A 20909-nucleotide genomic window follows, 5' to 3' on the forward strand; every position below is an offset into this window, starting at 1 on the left:
CAGTACAATAGTAGTAGTGAGTTAGTGACCACTTGTATAGCACGTTATTGTTGAATTAATATATTTTTTCGTGAGTGACTTTCTTGCTGCCGCTTGTCTCATCTCCGCCACTACAGCCACCAGCTGCCCTGCCCATCTTCTCCTTCCCTTCCTACCACCTTCATCATGCTCTACGATGCCTTAATAGGTTTGTAAATCCAAAGTCCAACTATTTCGATTAGCCAAATATAGTAAGTGTTTGTTCTCAAATATGTCACTTTAACAATTCAAGATTCAATATAAAAAACGGCAGATTCACAACTGCACGCACCACTTATCATATTGAATCTCAAACGGGAAGCTAAGCTTAAATTTATAAATAATCTAAAAATAGTAGTATAAAGCATCTAAAAAGTGCATATAGGAGATATTTATGTCGAGATCGATTTCAGTGAAGTCACTCATAAAAATTGGATATCCCATGTTTTTATACTACATAGATTACCAACAAAATATGCAACAGGCACCATTTAAGAGTCATCAAATCCAGATTAAACAGAGAACTAAAGTATCGTAATATGAAGTAGTTGCCAGTAACGTCAATTCTAATTATAGATTACCTGAGCCCTAAGGCTAAATTGTTTTCAAATCAAATATCGGACATTCAAAATTGCCAGGCTTCGTTATAGTCAAGGATCGTGGTCTATGATACTTAGTGTAGCACCAAATCATTGCTCAATCAAGAAATAAAAGAAGAAGAAAAGACAAATAAGATCGTACAAGGTCAACAATCCTTTTGAAAATACGAGCTTTTAGTGTGATGATTTTACTTAGTATTAATCAACTTAACTTTCCCATGTAAGCACACAAATTAAAGTATGTCATCCACTCACTTACCCAACATTCATCCATTTAGGAATCAATCAAATGTCAAAGCCATCTATCATGAACTCAAATTGCAAATATATTGTTATTCTGCTATAACCTCAATCCGTCAGCATGCAACATAATGAAAAGGAAAATTTTAACAATGAGGGCTTTTCCAATTATTTTTTAATATCTATTGGGGGTTTCTGAATTAAAACGAGAGATAGATACTGGCTTTGGTCGAAAGAAAAGAAGGAGACGAATTAAGGAGGATGAGCACGGAGGAGGAGTGGGGATGACGATGACCACATGGGGCGCGAGACGAAGTGGCTGACAAGGGCGCTCTGAAACGATGGCACATTCACAGTGGTGGCTCGAGAGGTTGCAGCTGTCGAAGGAGTTGTGATGGCCGTTGTCAAAGATGCCAAAGGAAGGTGTACTCAAGGTTGGAGCGGCGCTAGATCTCACAATGCCCCTTGACATAAATTGATTAAAAAAAACTCAAGGATCACATCTTAAAGATTTTTTTTCAGGAACCCAATTTATTTCATTTTACGAGAAGTCGAAGACCTTAAACATAATCAAACCATAAAGTGTAAATAGAAAGAATCTTGACTTGAAATACTTAATTTTCCACAAAAATATAATTAGTTAAATGAATGTTTGGATCAAATCACTCGAAATAAATGTCAAGATTAATCAAAATATGTTGAATTTTCTCTGATTAACCAATTAGAATAGCTAACTATTAAAATCTTGAATTAAAATTCAACACTTTTCATATTTCAGAAAATATTATCGTAGAATTATCCTTGCATGTAGATCATTTTTTAATGTCCCAAAAAAAACAAGGATACCCCCACTTCGCAAGTTCTAGCTTAATAGCTACCACACGCTGAACTAGGACCTCATTTAGATGTTTTCCCTATTCATTAGAAAAGAGTTGCCATATAAAACTGTACTAACAAAATTCACAGCATTTTGGTCTCATCAATGGTCTCCGTGAAGAATTTCGTATATAAAAAACTAGTCATTTGAGTGGTTAATATTGTTACAGACGAATTTGCAAGTTGCAACAGGATTAATAACTCAAATGATAAAAGGAAAGAGAAAGTAAGCCTTCATAATTATATAATTAACATAAACCTCTTCTTTTGAATGTATCTATGAGGCCAATCCGTGCAAACGGGCAAATGTTTGAAGGTACAAAAGGCCCTTGTATTTTCTTGTAGTTGAATGTATGACTAATAATTTGGAGTATTGGATGTACCATTAAATTAAATTCTAAATATGATTGCGAAAAAATCAACAGATGTATTTAAACATAATTCCCATGACGAAAAATCGAAGCTAAATCAATAAACATCTCGCACCAGATTTTAGCGTTTGGGATATAAATTGCTAGTCACTTGTCCCTTGCCACCTGCCAAATCAGTAATTATGGAGATTCAATTAATAATAAAAATGTACAACCAAAAAATATATTGATACATTAATAGTATTAAAAATGATCCTGTAGATAATATTTAAGCTCTCCTGCCAGGTGTTGAAGACTAGCTTTAATACATGTACATGGAATAAATAAATTTGCCATCAAAACTCAAAAGGGGAGGAGTAATCACAGATTCAGTCCAATGTATAAACTATACCACCATGTCAGTTCTTAGTTCTGACCAAAACTGGACAGATCTCTGATTTTATTGAAACACCAAACAGGGCGCCCGAAAACAACTCAGTTTTCAGAAGGACCTAACCTAACTAAGCACTCCACGGAAGAACCTTCACCAAAGGAAATCAGCTAACATTACCTGCTACTGTCCAGTGTTCCCCAAAAGCCGCTCAACTGCTGCATGAACATTCCCTGACGTAGCGATAAGAGCCCTTATGTTCTCTTGCGTGTCAAAGAACCCCATCTCTTGAAGCTGGGAAAGTTGGGTGGCATACAATTGCTCTGGTGGCTCTGAGAAGACATTTATTCAGAGTATGAGAAGACATTAACAATGTGGTTCAAGATCTATTTAGAAAATTATATAACAATAATAATGCCAACCATTTGATCTGTTCGGAACAGCTAAGCTACCAGCTCCAAGTCCACCAAACATGCTTGATAACATCTCCAACCCCATGTTGTTCAATGATCCTACAAGCAATACATTCAATAGCGATTACTAAAATGCTTATAATTTTTGCATCTGCAATCAAATGGCTATTGCAACATTCAGCAGCAACATTTGAACTTAAAACCTCCTCTTTCAGTGTTATTCTATAGATGCATAGGGCCCGGTCAAAAGGAAGTTAATGCATAAACGGTTCGCGAGGATTTGGTTTGGACCAGCATAAATTTGGTTAAAAAGGATTTCCTCAGGGCCAATCAGTTCTACGATTTACAATCCACCTAATAAAGACTGAGAAAAGGTCTCATAGCAAGCCTTCATTAACATACAAATTTTCAACATAGAGATGCAGAAAAATATTCTCAAAAATAATAATTCACATTAATTCAGCACTGATTGCTGATCTTAAGAGATGGTTAAGTAATTTGAATTGCCCGAACAAAACCACAGCAACAAAATACCCCTAACAGACTAAGGGAATATTGCATAGTTCTATGAACAGAATACATGAAAGAGTGTAGAGTTGTCATGCATACCAGTGCCTCCACCGGTTTGACCTGGTTCCCCCCTGCAAAAGCATACCAGATTAATAGAAGATCGAGCCAGCAACAAAATATAACCCAAAAGGAGCATCAAAATTCAAACCTTAGTGTGTTCATTTAGTCACACAATGAAAAGATCCAATTCAAAGGTCATAATACGTTGAATGCAGATTTATTTTGGTAAAGAAAGTTGTGCGGGGGAAGGCTCTCCCTACTCCCTAGTGCAAATATGCAAATCACAAACCTGAAAGAGGATTTCCAGCAGGATTTGAATGAAGGAACCCAGGGTTCAACACCCAAGTCAAGCAGTTTTGGTCCCCCACCCCCCAAAAAAAGGGCTGTGTTGTATGCATAGTCGTTACATGCTTGTAGCTCAAGAATCAATGATGAACTGAACCCCAATTGTACTCATAAACAAATCATAAAACCCCCTTTCAAAGATTGTTATTGCACAGAAATTCAAAATCTTGTTTTTCAAGCATAGCATTCTACAATCATGAGTCATGACCACCAAAAGCAAACAAGCTACAAGCCTACAACAATTATTATTTTTGGAAAAGATAAAATACAAGTAGAAGAAGATGCAAGAAAGCTCATCCAAGTACATGTGTAGGAGGTCAGATTTTATCTAGGCCTAAGATCGTAGCAGCAAAAGATGTGATAGGGTAAAGAAAATAACGGCATCCACATAACATGGATACATGTTTGGTATCAGTACCCATTTGTAGATGGGAAAAATATATTACAAAACACAGAAACAAGAACTACAAACCTTTCCCCACTAGCTGGAGTCAGGTCATAATGCTCTATATCACACAGAAAAGAATACACTCATTCAAACACACACGCGCACACAGAGAGACATACATAGCATATAAGCATAAGAGTCCAGAGGAGCTTATCTTGACTACATAATTATACATGGATAATCAATATTGATTTTACCCAAAATTAATCAAGATCACCCATGTGAGATTAAATGGTGAAGATAAGTTTTTCTTACACTCACACTCACTTGATACGTTTACACCTGCAATTTTCGTGTACCCATGTTTCATAGTACATCAATATGATATAGGATTAAGACATTTGAATTGGAATATAACAGTATAAATCAAGTTAGCAAGAATTAACAAATGTCCTTGCCTCTTTTAACGTTGATGTAAGAAAAACAAACGGAAAGTAAAAATGGGAATCCCAGGATTGTCCCATTACTTACGGTGTTGGTTGCTGCTGGCCAACTTGAGACATAAGAGATTGCTGGAAAGACATGAGTTGCTGCCATTGTGAATAGGAGGCAAAAAAAAAAGTTGTGAGAATAATTACATGATAAATGTGTTAAATTATCTAGGCAAACAAAACAATACAACCTCTATCATATTGGTTCATATTTTATAGAGTCTAACTTGCTACTGGAAAAAGTCAAAATTTAATCACAGCATGTCAAAATCAATTAATCCCTACATTATCCCACAAATGCAGAGATGCGATTGCTTTAAAAGCAAACTTGCTAGATCAATTCATCTTTTTTATTCCCTTTCTTGTAAGTCTGGTTGAAGTACCCCTTGTACTTCAATTTAATAAAATATTGTCTATCAAAAAAAAATCCCTAAATGCTTAGCCATGAGGCCATTATCCAATCATTTGATTTGCGTAGCCCTCAGTCAAATATGTCTGATACTCATCAATGATTATTTCTTCAAATTCTGAACACTTGTTAGAATTTATAAGTTATAACAAAAGAAACAAAAAGAAAATAACTGTAGAAACATAAAAAATACCATTCTTCAAAATGCATATTAGCATATGACTAAGTGTTTCAGTATTGAACCACATACTTATTTACACATGAAAAGCTATGTACCCAACACTATAGTTGATTGAGCATATTAAGTCAAATTCATCAACAAATGTAGAACTCTAAATCTGTCTACCTGCAGTGTCTCAGGTGAGGAAAATAAGCGAAGAAACTCTGGGTTTTGCATCACATCTCTTAGTGAGTTTAGATCAGGCATGCCACGCTGCTCAGTATTGAGACCAAGAATCTAAAAGAAAAGAAGATGTCAGAGCGATTAGTTCAAAATAAGTACAAGTCATAGGCACAGTAACTAATACCTGATTCATAGTCTGTGGATTGGAAAGGATACTCTGCATCATTTGTGAAATAGCTGGATTTTGCATTAATTGGGTCAACATAGCAGGATCTGGCATACCACCCATCATGCCTTCAAGATCTGGCACACCAAGTCCTCCTAGTCCAGTGAGTGCCTGCTGCCGAGCATCCCCACCAGCAGTTGGCCTTCTGGTGTTGCCTTGTGCACCTCCAGCTAAAAAGTTCAACATAAATTAGCTCAGTTCTAATCACAAGCTGCTAAAAAATGTTGCTACAAGCTTCATAACAGACCAAAAAATCAAAAGGAAACATAAATTAAAACATTTAACAGGATAAGAGGCGTTCAGTTGCTGGATTGAAGAGAAAATTATGGTATGAAAACTTACTTCCAGTGGAGGACCAAGGATTAGGAAGTGGGTTAGTATTTGGAACAGGGGAAGTTGCTTCAGAATTAGTCGTTGAGGGATTAGTTGATTGATTCCTGACACCATCATTTCCTGTATTACCAGCCATTGTAGTGGCATTTAAAAATGGTTCTTGAACATTTTCATACATGCGCCTCAGCATGTTGAATCCCTCAGGAGAAGACTCAATGTTGCTCATGGCTCTGTCTGTATTCCTCATCATTTCGCGCATGATCTCAGGGTTCCTTGTAGCTTCAAGTGTCTGGCGAAGTGTGCTGGGATCATTAAGTATGTGTGCCAGCTCAGGGTTTCTATCCATGAGCTCTTGCATCTGTGGGTTATTCATTATAAGATTGCGCACTATCTCGGGATTGTTTATCAAATTCTGCATAGCCGGGGTGTTCATTATTTCTCTGACCATATTGGGATTATTCAAAAAGGGCTGCTGAATTTGTTCAAGATCTGGAAGGTTCGCTCCAAATAAGCCGCTAAGGCCACTGCCTGCCATCCCATTGACACCTAGTCCCGGGAACAACGAAGCTCCAAGCCCAGGCCCTCCTAAACCCCCACCACCTTCATTAGCACCAGCACCTCTCGTATTAGTTGTTGTGGTATTAGCCCCACTAGTATTAGTCCCGCCAGTAGCGTTGGAAGCCGCAAAACCACGAACCAAATGAACAGTATGGTCTGCCTCCAAACCTATAAATAAGAGCATAAACATAAATATATATTCACTCATTCCGGAAATACACTCTAAAACACCAGAGTTTACATTTGAATAAATCCCAGCCGCGTCAAAAATGATATCGCATGTTATATTTTTCTCAAGACAAATACAAGACATAAACTCTCTTTACTGCCCAAATTCAAGCTGTTCTCGTCGAAAATTTCACAGATTATCGACAAATTAACCATACATTATTGTTAATATTAAACCATGAAAATGTATATCATCATTGCATCTAACAAAATCAGCAAACGGAGAACAAATAAGAACACATAATCATGCTTTTTTTTTCAAATGCTACATGAAAAATGAACAGCAACACGAGCAGAACTTGAATCGAAAAACGTCAAAATCGCTTCTAGGGAACAAATAAACGTTAAAAGCATGATAAACAAATCAATAACAGCGAGATCGGGGGTATACCATAGCTCTGCAGGGTTTGATCATCCTTGAGGATCCGACCCTTGTAAATCAGACGCTGCTGATCGGTAGGGATGTCGCAGTTGGAGGCAACCGCCTCCTTGAAGGATCCGACGGTGGAATCGAGGGTAATCTGAACGGTAAACTTGGAACCATTGGAGCAGCGAATGTTGATGTTGACGTTGACACCGTCGGTGGTGTTCGTCTCCGTGGTACCTTCAGCGGCAGCTTCACCACCTCCCATGGCGTCGTCGTGGGTTCCAAGCACGGGAGACGAATCAGGTCCCACAGTACTGGATTGAATCGGAAGAGGAATCGAAACCCTAACCCTAGAACGATTGGAGAAGAAGAAGAAGCGAAATCGGAAAATTTGAGCTGGGAATTTGAGAAGTAACAGAGAAAATTGAGAAATGAAGAGGAAAAGAAAATGAGAGAGAGTGTGTTGTTTTATGCAATCGAAAAATTAAAAAAAAAAAATTAAAATAAATTAAGAGAGAGAGAGAGAGGGTGGGTCCTACGCTTCTTCTAAACCCACCTAAGCGGGGAAGGAATGAGGTTGGGCTTTTAGATCCACGTGCTTAACCTGCGCGTGACTAAAGATGGCAACTAGCGTGCCTTATCCTCTCGCGACGAATGACGCTGGAGGAGGAGATTGGTAATGCACGCTCGTTGTAAAGCGTGTGAGGTTTTCCATGGGACAGGTGTGTTTTTTTAATTTTTGGTTATTCTGGGCCCGGATGTATAAATATAAGTAAAGATGTAATTAATAATAGGGTTTAGCTAAAAATTATTTTCTCAAGAGCATCTCAATTGACTTAAAGGATTAGCTCTTAAGCAAATGTAAGAAAGATGGATTGAATGACTTGGTGAATGAATGTGTCGTCATAACCGATGTTTGAATGGCTAGATTAAGATTGAGACACGATGAGGAAAGCAGGATAGTTTAGAGCTAGTCATGCGCTTGAAAGCTCCACTTAAATAATTTTTTTTATCTTTGCAGAAATAATCGTCCTAGACCTTGAGTATATAAATACATGTGCGGTTGTTAATTTACACATCGTGTTATTCATTATAGCATTCGTTTCAATTATTCTAATACAGGCGTCAAAGTATCTTCTACATGTATCTCACATTCTCACCGAGTAAAGGTAGCAAATCCGCCGCACAGTCATATGAGAGCTTCCAAATTTTACTCTAGGAATAACAAAACTCGTAAAGAAATTCAAATTTAAACCCTCATTTTTTATCGATTACTAGCGATCACGCCCCTTATTTTAATCAATATTTGAAATCTCCTAAAAACTGTTTGAGAGTTGATTAATTTGATCTACGAGAATTGTTGGGTTTGAAATTTCATCCGACAATGATAACTATCAAAAACCATAAGCCGTCAACATCATCAACGCAAACCACTCATCGAATCCTCAACCAAACTCTTCCACAAATCATACCCACGTGCAAGACAAGCAACACCACCACTTTCATTTCTCCACAACAAACATTTCATCTTAGTCGTTGTTCCCTTTGGTTGTGCTACTACCCGTCACCATCATTGTTACTCGACATCGAGGCCATCACATCATTCTCTCATGTTTCAACCTCGCCAAGATTGACGGAGCCATCATAATGACACATTTTTCATTTCCACTTTCTTCTTATCTCTCCCATATTTTCATGTCACAATACTATGATATCTCTCAATTGCTTCTTTTCTCTTTTTATCTCTTTAATGATTTGTTTGTTTAAGGTGAGTTAGAAGAGAGAGAGATGCAAGAGAGAGAGATGAGTGTACTTACCTTGTTTGGTTAGTATTAATGGTAGGTGAGAGAGAGATTGGGGGTAAAACTTTTTCCCTTTTCATTCTCTTCGCAATTTGCTTTATGATTCACTTTTTTTGCAACACATTTTAATTGTAGGGACTAAGACCACCAAATTTTTTATTTTTATTTTTTGCTATTGAAGCTTGTAGAGGGACCAAGGAGATAGGGGAAATTTGCAGATTGCTGATGACATTCCCCTATGGAAAACAAATTTTCCCCTTTGGACTTTTAACTGGATTGGTGGTGAAGGAAATCTACCAGCTCACACCTTGCCCTTTTTGTTGTATTAGTATTGTGTGCAAAGCCCATGTAGTTTCTTCCGGGCCTAGCCCTTTTGTATGAAAAAAAAAGCTGGCATTTAAATTTCATTCAATTAATTCAAATATTGGAATATAGAATAATAATAATAAATAAATAATAAATATGTATGTATAAGGCTAAATTTGGAGTATTTAGGTAGGGAAAGAAACACTCCAGGCTTTTAAGTAAAAAAAAAAAGAAACAGTACACTTTGCTACTACTAGGAAGAAGAATAAACCCAGGTTGTGTTGCCGCTGAAAATGAACCAAAGTGGCTACTACTACTTAGCTTCGGTATCATTGAAGTGAGTGAGTGGTTTCATGCTCCAATGGCGGTTCACAACACCAAGCGCGGCGTCGTTGCTCGTTTAACAACCCTAATCAACTCACAGGTATACTCACCCTCTCTCACTCTTACTTTCGTTGAGACATTTTCTCGAACACTTGGTGACTTCTCTTTCTAAACCCAACCTCGTCGTTGCTCTTCATTTTTTTGTTGCAGAGGTTTCTCTCCCATGTTCCCGAGGAACCAGTGCAGGGTCAACTATCTCCCAAAACAGGTTCCACTCGCCGAGGTACACATGCTTGCTTCTGCATTTTGTTGGTGTTACTTTCTCTTGTTATATAGAATGATTAATTTATCTCATGATTCTCATCGTGCACCGCATGTGTGCCTTTCATCTCTGGTTAATATTGAAGAGAAGTGGAAGTCAAGTGTCAAATTATTCCATGTAAAATGTAATCCCTGAATGGCGTTTTATCCGTCAAATTAATCCCTCCATGTGATTCCATTTGGTCGGAATGCATGTGCAGGGACTTTGAAGTTTGAACATGATTTCAATTCTACAAGAACTGATATAATTGATCTTATATCTTTCTAGTTCTAGCATTGTTTTAATTATCTACTTGGGGAAATGTCTACACAAAAACCAATTTCCTGACCTGGCTGGTTGTGTATACGTAGAAACCCATACTAAGGCTTTGGTTGGATACATTTGAGACCTGGTTACAATTTGGCTGTTATTCAGGTCGTGTTGGCGTCTCAAAATGGACGAGTTTGGATGCAGAGAAGCTTGGTATACCTAGATATATGGTTTCGGACTCATCTTGGTTTGTACTGAAACTTCTTAAGAGCAAAGGTGAGAATTTCTTATAACCCAAGTTTGTAAAATATCTTCCTCGTTGTCCTCCTATTCCCTAATAATGATAAAAGATAAGCATTGTCGTCCTTGCATGCTTGTTAACTTTGTACCTTATTCTGAAACTCTAATCTTACTAGCTTTGTGATCTTGGAAATCCTAGACCACAAATTTAAAGGATATTTCTGTTGAACTACAGGGATTTGATAGGGAAAACAGAAGAGAGAGCAAGGGAATAATCAATGAGAGGATTGTATTGAAATGGTTTGTAATAACTTGATATAATTATGACCTGATGGTCTTATTTGCGTCAATAATTAGGTCAAGTACTAGTGTAGCATCATTAGTAAAAGCTTTTTAGCAGTTGTTGTCAAACTAGCAACTAATACAATAATACAACTAAGTGAACTAACCCTAATTAAATAAGGAAAAAAAAAACAGAAACATAATAAGTGAGAAAACTCCTAAGCTTCCTTCCACAATTAGATGACTAATTGATATTTGATACCACAATATATTCTAAAATATTGTCAGGATGTTTTGAGATATCTTTAACAATTTCCTTGCTTCCCCAGATTAGCTTTTGAAATGAGTGCTCGTTAACTGAACTGGGGGGGGGGGGGAACATAATTTGACTCATGGATTTTTTTAATGCCTTTGTACAATACATTTCTTTTTTTAAAAAAAAAGTAGTCTGGTACAAACTATCATTTACTTTAACTTTTTTGTGATTTGTTACTACCCCTGATTTTATTTCCATAACTAGATTATTTCAACTTGCAGGATTTAAGTCCTACTTAGTAGGTGGGTGTGTGAGAGATTTACTACTGAATAGAACCCCAAAAGATTTTGATATCATCACTAAAGCAAATCTTGAGCAGGTTTTGTGACAATGATTCAATTTATCAACTATATTAGAAACAGCACTTCATAATTTTTTAGGGAGTTTTTATAACATTTATTTTTTTTCTCCTATGATATATGACAGGTGAGAATGCTGTTTCGTAGGGCAGGCGGTGCTGAAGTTGTTGGACGACGCTTTCCAGTATGCCTGGTTCATAGAAAAGGTTCAGTAGTAGAGGTTTGTCAATTGAGTAGTTATACAAGATTATCTCTGTCCTCTTTTTAAGCTACAAATTACATGTGTGATTTAATTTTATTATTAGAGTATATGTAGTCACATGCTGACATGGCATTGCTGACATGTCAATCTGTAACAGAATTAGTTAGTAGCTGTTATTAGCTGTAACAACTGATTCTCTCTCTCTCTCTTAGTAATAGCTTGCTGCGCAAGCTTCACTCAATCTCTATAAATAGCTAAGTGCTATTCATTGTAATCTTTACCTTTCAGAAATACAATATAGTTACAATTTAGTTAGAGTTTCAACATGATATTAGAGCCTATCCTAGATCCATTTGTTGTGGAGACCTCCCATATTTGGGCCACCCGTTTCATTCCACACTCCAGAAGACCAACTCTGGGCGTGAGGGGGTGTGTTAGAGTCCCACATTGGCTAGAGATGTGACCAATCAAGTGCTTATATATGGTTGTGCAAACCTCAACTCTTGAGCTAGCTTTTGGGTTGAGTTAGGCCTCCTAATATTTATCTTCATTTACGATTCTTCTTCGACTAATGTAATTTCAATAAATTAATTAATCAAGTTATTTATATTGCATCAGGTAACCAGTTTTGAGACAGTGTCAATCACTTCTGAAGGGACAGAACAATTTTTGAAGTCTGTGTTGCCAAAATGCAGCAATCGAGAAGGCCTATTTCTCTTCAAAAACTCTTTGCACAGGGACTTCACAATTAATAGGTATTTTTTTTTAAATTGTATAAATAGGTATTGTCGGATTTGTGTTTTTTTAATTTTTTTTCAAGATTTTATAACTTTTGGAGTATTTGTTTGTATACAATCTTTCAGCTTTAAACATTTCCTTTTTCTTTAAAATGGGTTTTGACTTTTGATTATATGTTGCGAAGGTAGGACATTGTAATACCAAGTATTAGTTTTTATCTTCGAAATTTAACTTTATTTCTGTTTTTCGTATAATCCATTCCTCATTGTGGAAGCAGTTTATTTTATGACCCCTTTGCCAATAAAGTCTACGATTATGCTAATGGAATGGCGGATTTGAGGTCCTTAAAGGTAAGCCTTTATTTGATTTGTTAGTGAATGCTTATACTTGCAAGCATGACTGCTACTTGTTTATGCTGATATATAATTATGCTTGGTGTTTGGATCAGCTAGAAACTGTGATCCCTGCTCAGCTGTCCTTTGAAGAGGATCCTGGTAGGTAGTAGTGTCATACTGTCATACTCTTGTCAGCATCTTGAAATTAGGAACTTTCACCATATTAATTAACATCTACTAAGAAATTTAGTTGCATGTGAAATTTCTCTTTAGGGAGAATTTTGCGTGGCTTCAGAATTGCTGCTCGTCTAGGTTTATCATTATCAAGGGAGACTGAGGCTGCAATCTGGACATGCTCTTCACTAGTTAAGAACTTGAACAAGGTACCTCAATTGAAATTTTATAATGATGACATGCTTCCTGAATTTGGCATAATATAATTTCTATTATCTTTTAGTTTTAATGATATTGTTTCTCACTGTATTTGCTGGCAATGGGCTTTGTTGGAATGCACAATCACTGTTCTTCTTCTACCACCCAAGGTTGTTCGAGAGTTTATGTAAACTCATGGAGTGCCTGTGAACTCGACTCGTAAACTCATAACCTCATCCAAAAATAATATTTAAAAACCGCAAGAATGATGCAAACACCGATAAAATAAAAAAATATACTTAAATAGCTAAATCATACATACATTGAATAACATATAAGAAAAGGTTAAAATCATACATAAAATGACTAAATGTAAGTTCATAGGAAAAAAGTAGCATATGTTCATAACGTAAAAGACTGAACTTCAAATAGGAGCAAATAAAACCAGAGTAAAAGTCTAACTATTTTATAATCCTCTCATCATGTGATTATCGATCCTAATTTGAAACTTAGAAGACTCAAAATCAAGGTTCGAAGACAATTTTAGAAATATTGCCGCAGCTCATTCTTTTGCGCAATACAAAGAAATATTAGAAAAAAGAGGAAAAGGGACACAAAGTGAGAGGCATTTGTGAAGAATAAAAATAGTATTGCAAAGACTATCATGAAAAGCTGTCATTTTGGTAAATAAAAGATTTTTCTCCATTTCTTTTTGACCTCGTGAACTCTGCAGAAACTAACGAGTTTGCCGAGTTCACCCGAGTTTATCAATAAGAGAGTTTACATGCGGTCTAACAAGTTTTGGTTGCCTAGACTGTAAACCCGTAAGAGTTTAAGAGTTAAAACTAGAGTTTAACTACCAACCACCACTACTTCTATTCCACTTCATTAATTTAAATGTCATTGACAATCGGAAAATGTAAAAATGTTTATTTCACAATATATAAGTTTTTCGTTTTGGATAGAAAATTAACTTCAGTTTTTTATTACTCATCCTGTTGCTATTCTTTATATATTTCAGCAAAAAATAATGGTGGAATTGAACTATATGCTGTCTTATGGAGCTGCTGAACCATCTCTGCACTTACTCTGGAAATTCAAATTGCTTGAATTTTTACTTCCGCTGCATGTAAGTGGATTTGAGTTGCTGACTTTTAGTATTTTAATGATATACCTATTTACTTATTAATTGGTTGTAGGCAGCATATCTTGACGAACAAGCAACTAAAGAGGATGCTCAGGCGTCCAACATGTTGATGGTGAGTTATATTTGCATTATAATTGTATAAACTATTTGGTTCCATGAATGAAACTGCTGAAGTCATTACTAGCTGAAGGAATGTGCTACCATAAGTTGATAGTTCACTCCTTACTGGTCATTATTAGAACATTTTGATGTTTATAGACAGATCTTGCTTAAATTAGTGAAATGTTGTCATTCAAAATATAATCAGTTTTGATATATTCACAACCAACTTTCTGTTCCATCCCATTTCCACCCACTTTTTCTTCCTACTTCTCTCTACTTTTCCTATCACATCATCCATCGCATCTCTCAATTCTCTCTTCTATTCATATCTCACTAGGTGTTGGGTGGGAATTGGTGTGTAAATATTATTTTCCAAATATAAATATTTTTTCAGTGGACTTTATTGAGTAATGGTATAATTATTTTGCCCCTATATAAGTTTGAGGAGATTTTGCTTTTGAGAGTAAAGAAAAATTGGATCCTGTTAGTAGGTAAATGATGTTCCCTACAGTACATCAATTACCATTAATAATGTAGTAAGACTATAAAGAGGTTTTCACATATTCTAGGCCGTGCTTTTATGAATAAGTGGAAAATTGGATATTTAGTAGGAACAAGTAACAACAAAGTAAAGATGAAAGTGAGAAAATAGAAAATGATAATGTCTGAGGACTTTACTGTGTCCAAATATTATTTTTTGCCTTCTCATTTCCATCCACTCAAACAAGCATTAGTTTAGTCACAACCATAACAAGTATACTTCGGCATCAAACATTTTGTTTTCACTTCTTATGGCTCTGTTACTCTTGCAGAAATTATTCTTCCATCTGGATAAATTGGTCGGATGTGATAGGCCTTCTGAGTGCAATCTATGGTGAGTTATTGCTAGTTCTGTTTGTTAAGAGAGTCCCCTCTCCAAGAGGAAAAAATAAATCCATTAAACCCTAAAATTCTAGGTCCAATGACTAGTTTTCCTGCAACCAGGGTTGTTGGGACAACTTTAGGATGTAGGTATGAGCAAGACAGAAGCAGATCTAACTCGTAAAACTACATGCTATATATATGTTTTTATAACTAGTCTTAATGGAACTGTGGAATGAATACTGAAGCCAGTTTGCAATCATTCGGCGCTTCTTCCTGGGTCACTGGGTTTTAGGTTCTTGAAAGTAACTGTGTAACAAACATTTCACGTAATATTCAGTCAACATTCATCTACCTGAGCTGACTCGCACCAACATGGCAAATTAAGTTTCACTTCAAGAAGCACCTCTAAATTAAAAATATGGCACCCATCTTGGCAAATAAAAATAACAGACGAGGTAAACCAAGAAAGAAGTCAGCATAACAAGATAGTGTCTGATGATGTCAACTGTCTAATGAACTTAAGCTGTACAATAAACTAAAGGTAATTGAAAAGTGGAATGATAAGTTATATTTCCAACAGTATGTCTAATGAGGACAGTCAAAACAATTACTCATTGGCAGTTTACCTTAAGTAATAAATGTATATTGTTCATTGAAGTATCAGGACAATGATCAGCTATTGATCTAGTAGCCAGATATTTTTCCTTTTCTTTTTCTTTTTGTTAAATCAGGATTTGGTAGGTAGAGGTGGGAGAGGGGACAAACTGGTTTAATGAAACTAATTTTCTGCTGTGGCTGGAATTGACTCAGCTTGGACGAATTTTGTTGTTGGTGAACTTATATTCCCTCAGTAGTGGGGTTTTGAAACACTATTCTATATTTTTATGTTACAGGGTTGGATTACTAGCATTTCACCTGGCATTAGTAGATCAACCTCAAGATGCTCTTGTGGTGTCGGTACTTGCTTCTGTTCTATATCATGGGGAGTGGAAAGAAGGGGTTAAATTTGCTAAAAAATGTGCAGACATGTGTGTTAGTTTTGCACCTGAAATAAAGAGCCCCAGTATATACGATTCAGATGAAGAAATTGCAAAAGAAGTCACTAAATTGGCACATTTGGTGATGGGCTCCATATCTGCACTGGTCGAGGATAAAATTCTTACTTATTTCCTGTCTAGATACCCACATTTTCCACGCTCTGGCATGGTAAGTCAGACTATTTTGGTATATATTATTTAGCTAAGGTTTGCAAGTTGTGTGGTTGATTTCAAAATAGTTGCAACATGACCAAGTGATTTTTTAATAGACTGGGCTATTCAAACATGCCGTAGGTAGAGTTTTGTGGTACTTCCTTGTTTCTGATTAGGCCTTGTTAACTGTTGAGAGTTTGGGCTTTGAAAACAATTTAGTGCTGATATCATGTAAAGAAACCATAAGAGAAAATTGTGCTTCAATGTGGCTAAACTTATAACATGAGTACACTCATCCAAAGGGACATGGGATTGCTAAATAAATGAATACCTTATGGAGAGGTATAATTGACTATAGATAAATCATAACTATTTCAATTTATTTGCCCTAATTCCCCAAAGCACACTATTTCTACATACCTCAGTTAAAAGGTATCGTTTTTCGGTAGCTGCCTATCTGCCTCGCTTTTAATCACAGATGATCCAGCAAATGCTTGCAGTGCCAATGAATTGTAGTTTTATTATAATGCTTAATAAGAACTAGAGATGTGTCAACTCATTTCAGGCCAATATTTACTTGAATTGTCATCTGGTGCATCTGTTTCATGTGTCATTGTGATTAAAATTTGATTGAGTATGAAAGGATATTGGTGGTTGATGCTTCTCAGTCTGAAGTGGCCAATTCCAGGCATATATCTTCCTTTGGTTCCCCTTTCCTTATAACTAAGCATGGGGCTAGGCTGAACAAAAAATGATAATACCAATGCTGGAATCAAGTTGATTTCACATAATTGTGTTCTCTTAACTGTGATCTGAAGAGCAATGTCCTGGAGATCTCTGGATTTCAACTTCTTCAGCATTTTTCCTACTGTAACTTTTTAAACTTTTATGGTAGCATATTGTTGCTCTGTTTCATTTTTATATAATATCATGAAGTAAGGAAAGGATAAAACTTTAGCCAAGTGAAAACTTAAGTTCGTGGTCATCATTTACTCTGTTTGCATTAGAACAAAATTCTCTTGAAGATGAATATGATATTTTCAAGTAACTTGTTGATGAATAATGAAGCTTCGGAAAACAAAAAAACATATAAGTTTTTCTTTAGATGAAAGAAATCAATATTTGAATGTAATTGGCCAACATTCGATAGACATTGGGTGGCTAATTAGAAATTTGAATAAGGCATTTGGCTTTCTCTGCTGGATATTGTCCTTTCAATTCCGTTTCCACATTCATACAGTACCTGATTACAAACTCGTACATTTAGGTTTTGTTAAGTCATATTTTACCCTTCAGTAAATCAATCATTTATGTCCATTTGTAGATGTGTTACTTTGTGGTTGTTCATAATTCTCTAACCCAACTGAGAACTCTGGCTTTTCAGGTATTTATACCAAAGAAAACAGGGAGAAGTGTTTGTGCAATTTTCAAAATGCTGCTGGTCAACGATATCAAACTATATAAGAGTAAAAGAAAAGGTTCTAAGATAAATTACACCATGCTTCGGAGCGGTGATATTTCAGAAGTTGGATTTGTTCTGGGCAAAATTGTTCTTGAAACTATGAACAGTGGAATTGTTGGGGACAGGGATGATTTTGAGGCTCAACAATGTCATCTTAAGACTGAGGCCCCCAAGGAAATTAGCCAACTCTCGGATCTAGTAAACCATCACTTGGTGGCAAAGAAAGGTAAAAGACAGGTTTTATCGACACCAAATCCAGAACGTAGGCAACAACAGATCAAGAAACAGAATTTTTTTGAGAATAGATGTAATGCTAAGCAGAAAATGGGCTCAGAGAACCATGAATTGCTTGAGGAATTTGAGTACAAGAAAACCAATGAAGAGCATCAAAAGCTATACCAGAAGGTTGATCAATCTATGACGACGGATTCGCTGGCTAAAAAGAAAAATAGTCACAGAAAACAGCTGATAAATGATAGGAAGAAGATTGTCAGCCCCGGTGTAAGTTCTTCAGACCAAGGCAGGCATTTAAAGATGGAAGAACACAATACATGTTCGCCATCACAATCTACCGTGTCTAAGATTCATGAGGTGATAGACAATAACTGCAATTTAGATACTACAAATGAGTCCGGCCTAAAGAAGAGGAAAAACCATTTATCAATTGATGAAGTCTTCAACAAGAAAGAAAGACAGCAATCACATAAAAAGAGTGAGCGAAGTTTTCCTTCACTCTCCAGTCTCTTCAAGAAATGAATTAACATTTTTTATCGCAGAAGATAATCTATTTCCTTCAGCACAGTTGAGACAAAGCGTATCTTTTCACTGCATAAGAAGCAGAATGTATTCTTGATATGCTATTGGCCAATTAATTTGATTGAATGAATTAATGTGTTTGTATTTGTGGACGATGAAATAATTCCAAATTACTTTTAGAAATAAAATTAAAATGGACAGAAAATGTTATATATAATAATATGAAAGAGGATGATCAAATGGATAATATTGTAAAATGATATCCAATTTAATAATGGTTAATTAAGTTTTTAGTCCCTAAACTTTGCAAAATGCTTGGTTTTAGTCTCTCGCCGCCGTAATTATAAGAAGTGATCCCTAACATTTGCATTAATGTTTGTTTTAGTCCCTCCGACCGCTTGGGTTAACCCCGGAACTCCGGGATGCTCCTGTGGTGTGGCCACGTCACTTAATGAGCCCAATTGATTTTTTTTCTTTTTCATTTCAAAAAATAAAATTTTAACACCATTAACCCTCACTAATTAATCTCCTTAATTAATTAATTTAATATATTATTAAATAAAATGCTTCCAAATTCAATTTTATGCACCACTTCAGACCTTCATCAATCTTGGCTAGAAATCATCGACTCAATCTCCACCATCAAACCCCACAACCAGATAAGTTCAAGTCAATAATTAAAAGATGTTTGTGGTTAAACCTTAAGCCAGATCTAGGTGTGGTACCTAAAATGATGTGTACCAATAGAGAACATACATATTGTGATTAAGTCGGCATTCATATATTTGTATTAATATTTTTTTTTTATAAATTTCAAATATTATTATTACTATTATTATTATTTTCTAAGTATTCACATATTTCATAACCCTCATCTCCTTTGCGCCGGAACTTGCACAATTGTTCTCTTCGTTCGCCAGCCACGATCTTCAGATCGCGTCCTCCTGTCGTCAATAAGTATCGATGGCTAGAACCTTGTCACTCTTCTTTTAACGGCCACAGTCACCTGATCTCGCTCTCCTTGTCTTATCTTTTTTTTTCCGACTAGGCACTTAATGCAGGTATCACACCGAAAAAATATTTTTGGATACCACAAAATTAACTGAATTAAAATAAGGTAGTGGGTGATAAGTCAAAACCAAACAACAAATTTGGCATAAGGGCAAAAATCAATTTTGAAGGGAATAAACCAGAAGATAAATATATAAAGCTGTATCGATTCAACTTGGACTGGGCGAGCCCCTAGAGGGGCAACGCCCAGCATGTATCCCGCCCTGAGGCGGGGCCCTGGCCTTCAGATGGGCCTTGACCTCGGAGGCCCAATTGGCCCAATAGGTAGTACCCAAGCTCTATAAATAGGAGGTAGTTATCAAGTGTAAGGGACTTTTGGCTCATTTGATGAAATAACACTCGAAATTCAGCACACTCTCTCTCATTCTGACTCTCTCTTAGCACAATCCCTCTACCTCTAGGTACTATACCTCTCTTCAATGTTCATTCCCAGAACATTTGGCGCCGTCTGTGGGGACTGTAAACTCTCTACTCCCATTCACGTGGATTGATTGTGCATGAAGTTACCTCTGATTGTGATTAGGCAATTCTCTGGTTTTCTGATTTTGATTCTGTGATTAGTGATTGGTTTTCCGATCGAGTTTGCATCGTTTCTGGTTTGGATGGAGACTCGACGCAGGAGGCAACATCATTCACCAATGCGACAGCGGATTTCGCCGCCTCGGCGGCCTCATCGTGTGGTCCTGGATTCTCCGGTACGAACGACAGGAGTACAATCGCCTTCTCCTCCTCCATCACCTCCTGTACCACCACCTCCTCCATCGCCTTCACAGGTGGGATCTCTGAAGCGCTCACCAGAGAATTCACCTGCTCCGGAACAACAACCGGCGGTGACGCAGGAGCAATGGCGCCATTTGGTGCGCAGCATTGGCAACATCCAGCAGCGGAATGAGCATCTACAGGCTCAGTTAGATTTCTACCGCCGCGAGCAGCGAGGTGATGGAAGCAGAGAAGCAGATTCCGTGGCTGAGTTCCGTCCGTTCTCGGAAGATGTCGAGAGTGTGGCGATTCTGGATAACATGAAAACGTTAGTTCTGGATTCTTACAGCGGAGATTCCGATCCGAAGGATCATTTTCTGTATTTTAATACGAAGATGGTGATAATTGCGGCGTCAGATGCGGTGAAGTGCAGGATGTTTCCATCGACGTTCAAATCGACGGCGATGGCGTGGTTCACAACTTTGCCGCGCGGATCGATTTCAAATTTCAGAGACTTCTCATCCAAGTTTCTAGTGCAATTCTCGGCGAATAAGAATCAGCCGGTGACGATCAACGACCTATATAATATTCGCCAGCAAGAAGGAGAATCACTGAAAGGGTACATGGCAAGGTACAGCGCAGCGGCGGTCAAGGTTGAGGACGAGGAGCCTCGAGCTTGTGCTTTA

At 36.9% G+C, this 20909-nt stretch overlaps 2 protein-coding genes across 2 annotated transcripts; one reads left to right on the forward strand and one right to left on the reverse strand.

Annotated features, from left to right (window-relative positions):
• Positions 1-1943: 1943 nt before the first annotated feature.
• Positions 1944-7591, reverse strand: LOC130740369 (ubiquitin domain-containing protein DSK2b-like). Its single transcript, XM_057592957.1, has 9 exons — positions 7170-7591; positions 6002-6718; positions 5618-5829; positions 5437-5547; positions 4722-4780; positions 3497-3528; positions 2897-2986; positions 2655-2806; positions 1944-2269 (listed from the first exon to the last, which is right to left on the reverse strand). The coding sequence occupies exons 1-8, from the start codon at positions 7408-7410 to the stop codon at positions 2658-2660; spliced, it is 1611 nt and encodes a 536-aa protein (XP_057448940.1). The 5' UTR covers positions 7411-7591; the 3' UTR covers positions 1944-2269; positions 2655-2657.
• Positions 7592-9458: 1867 nt separating this feature from the next.
• Positions 9459-18658, forward strand: LOC130740370 (uncharacterized). Its single transcript, XM_057592958.1, has 14 exons — positions 9459-9677; positions 9788-9860; positions 10314-10424; positions 11208-11305; positions 11413-11505; positions 12106-12242; positions 12503-12575; positions 12674-12719; positions 12834-12943; positions 13954-14061; positions 14132-14191; positions 14994-15055; positions 15939-16251; positions 17620-18658. The coding sequence occupies exons 1-14, from the start codon at positions 9615-9617 to the stop codon at positions 18451-18453; spliced, it is 2181 nt and encodes a 726-aa protein (XP_057448941.1). The 5' UTR covers positions 9459-9614; the 3' UTR covers positions 18454-18658.
• The last annotated feature ends 2251 nt before the right edge of the window (positions 18659-20909 follow it).

This window comes from Lotus japonicus, chromosome 2 (assembly GCF_012489685.1).
Source record: "Lotus japonicus ecotype B-129 chromosome 2, LjGifu_v1.2".
In the NCBI taxonomy this organism is placed as follows: Eukaryota; Viridiplantae; Streptophyta; class Magnoliopsida; order Fabales; family Fabaceae; genus Lotus; species Lotus japonicus.

What these genes read in the sequence shown, in the direction of transcription:
- LOC130740370 (XM_057592958.1), top strand. Translation starts at nt 9,615, where the DNA reads ATGGCGGTTCACAACACCAAGCGCGGCGTCGTTGCTCGTTTAACAACC. An exon ending in AACAGGTTCCACTCGCCGAG is followed by an intron (nt 9,861 to 10,313) that starts GTACACATGCTT and finishes GCTGTTATTCAG; the next exon opens with GTCGTGTTGGCGTCTCAAAA. An exon ending in AGGCGTCCAACATGTTGATG is followed by an intron (nt 14,192 to 14,993) that starts GTGAGTTATATT and finishes TTACTCTTGCAG; the next exon opens with AAATTATTCTTCCATCTGGA.
- LOC130740369 (XM_057592957.1), bottom strand. Translation starts at nt 7,410, where the DNA reads ATGGGAGGTGGTGAAGCTGCCGCTGAAGGTACCACGGAGACGAACACC. An exon ending in TCAAACCCTGCAGAGCTATG is followed by an intron (nt 6,719 to 7,169) that starts GTATACCCCCGA and finishes TCTTATTTATAG; the next exon opens with GTTTGGAGGCAGACCATACT. An exon ending in ATCCACAGACTATGAATCAG is followed by an intron (nt 5,548 to 5,617) that starts GTATTAGTTACT and finishes CTTTTCTTTTAG; the next exon opens with ATTCTTGGTCTCAATACTGA.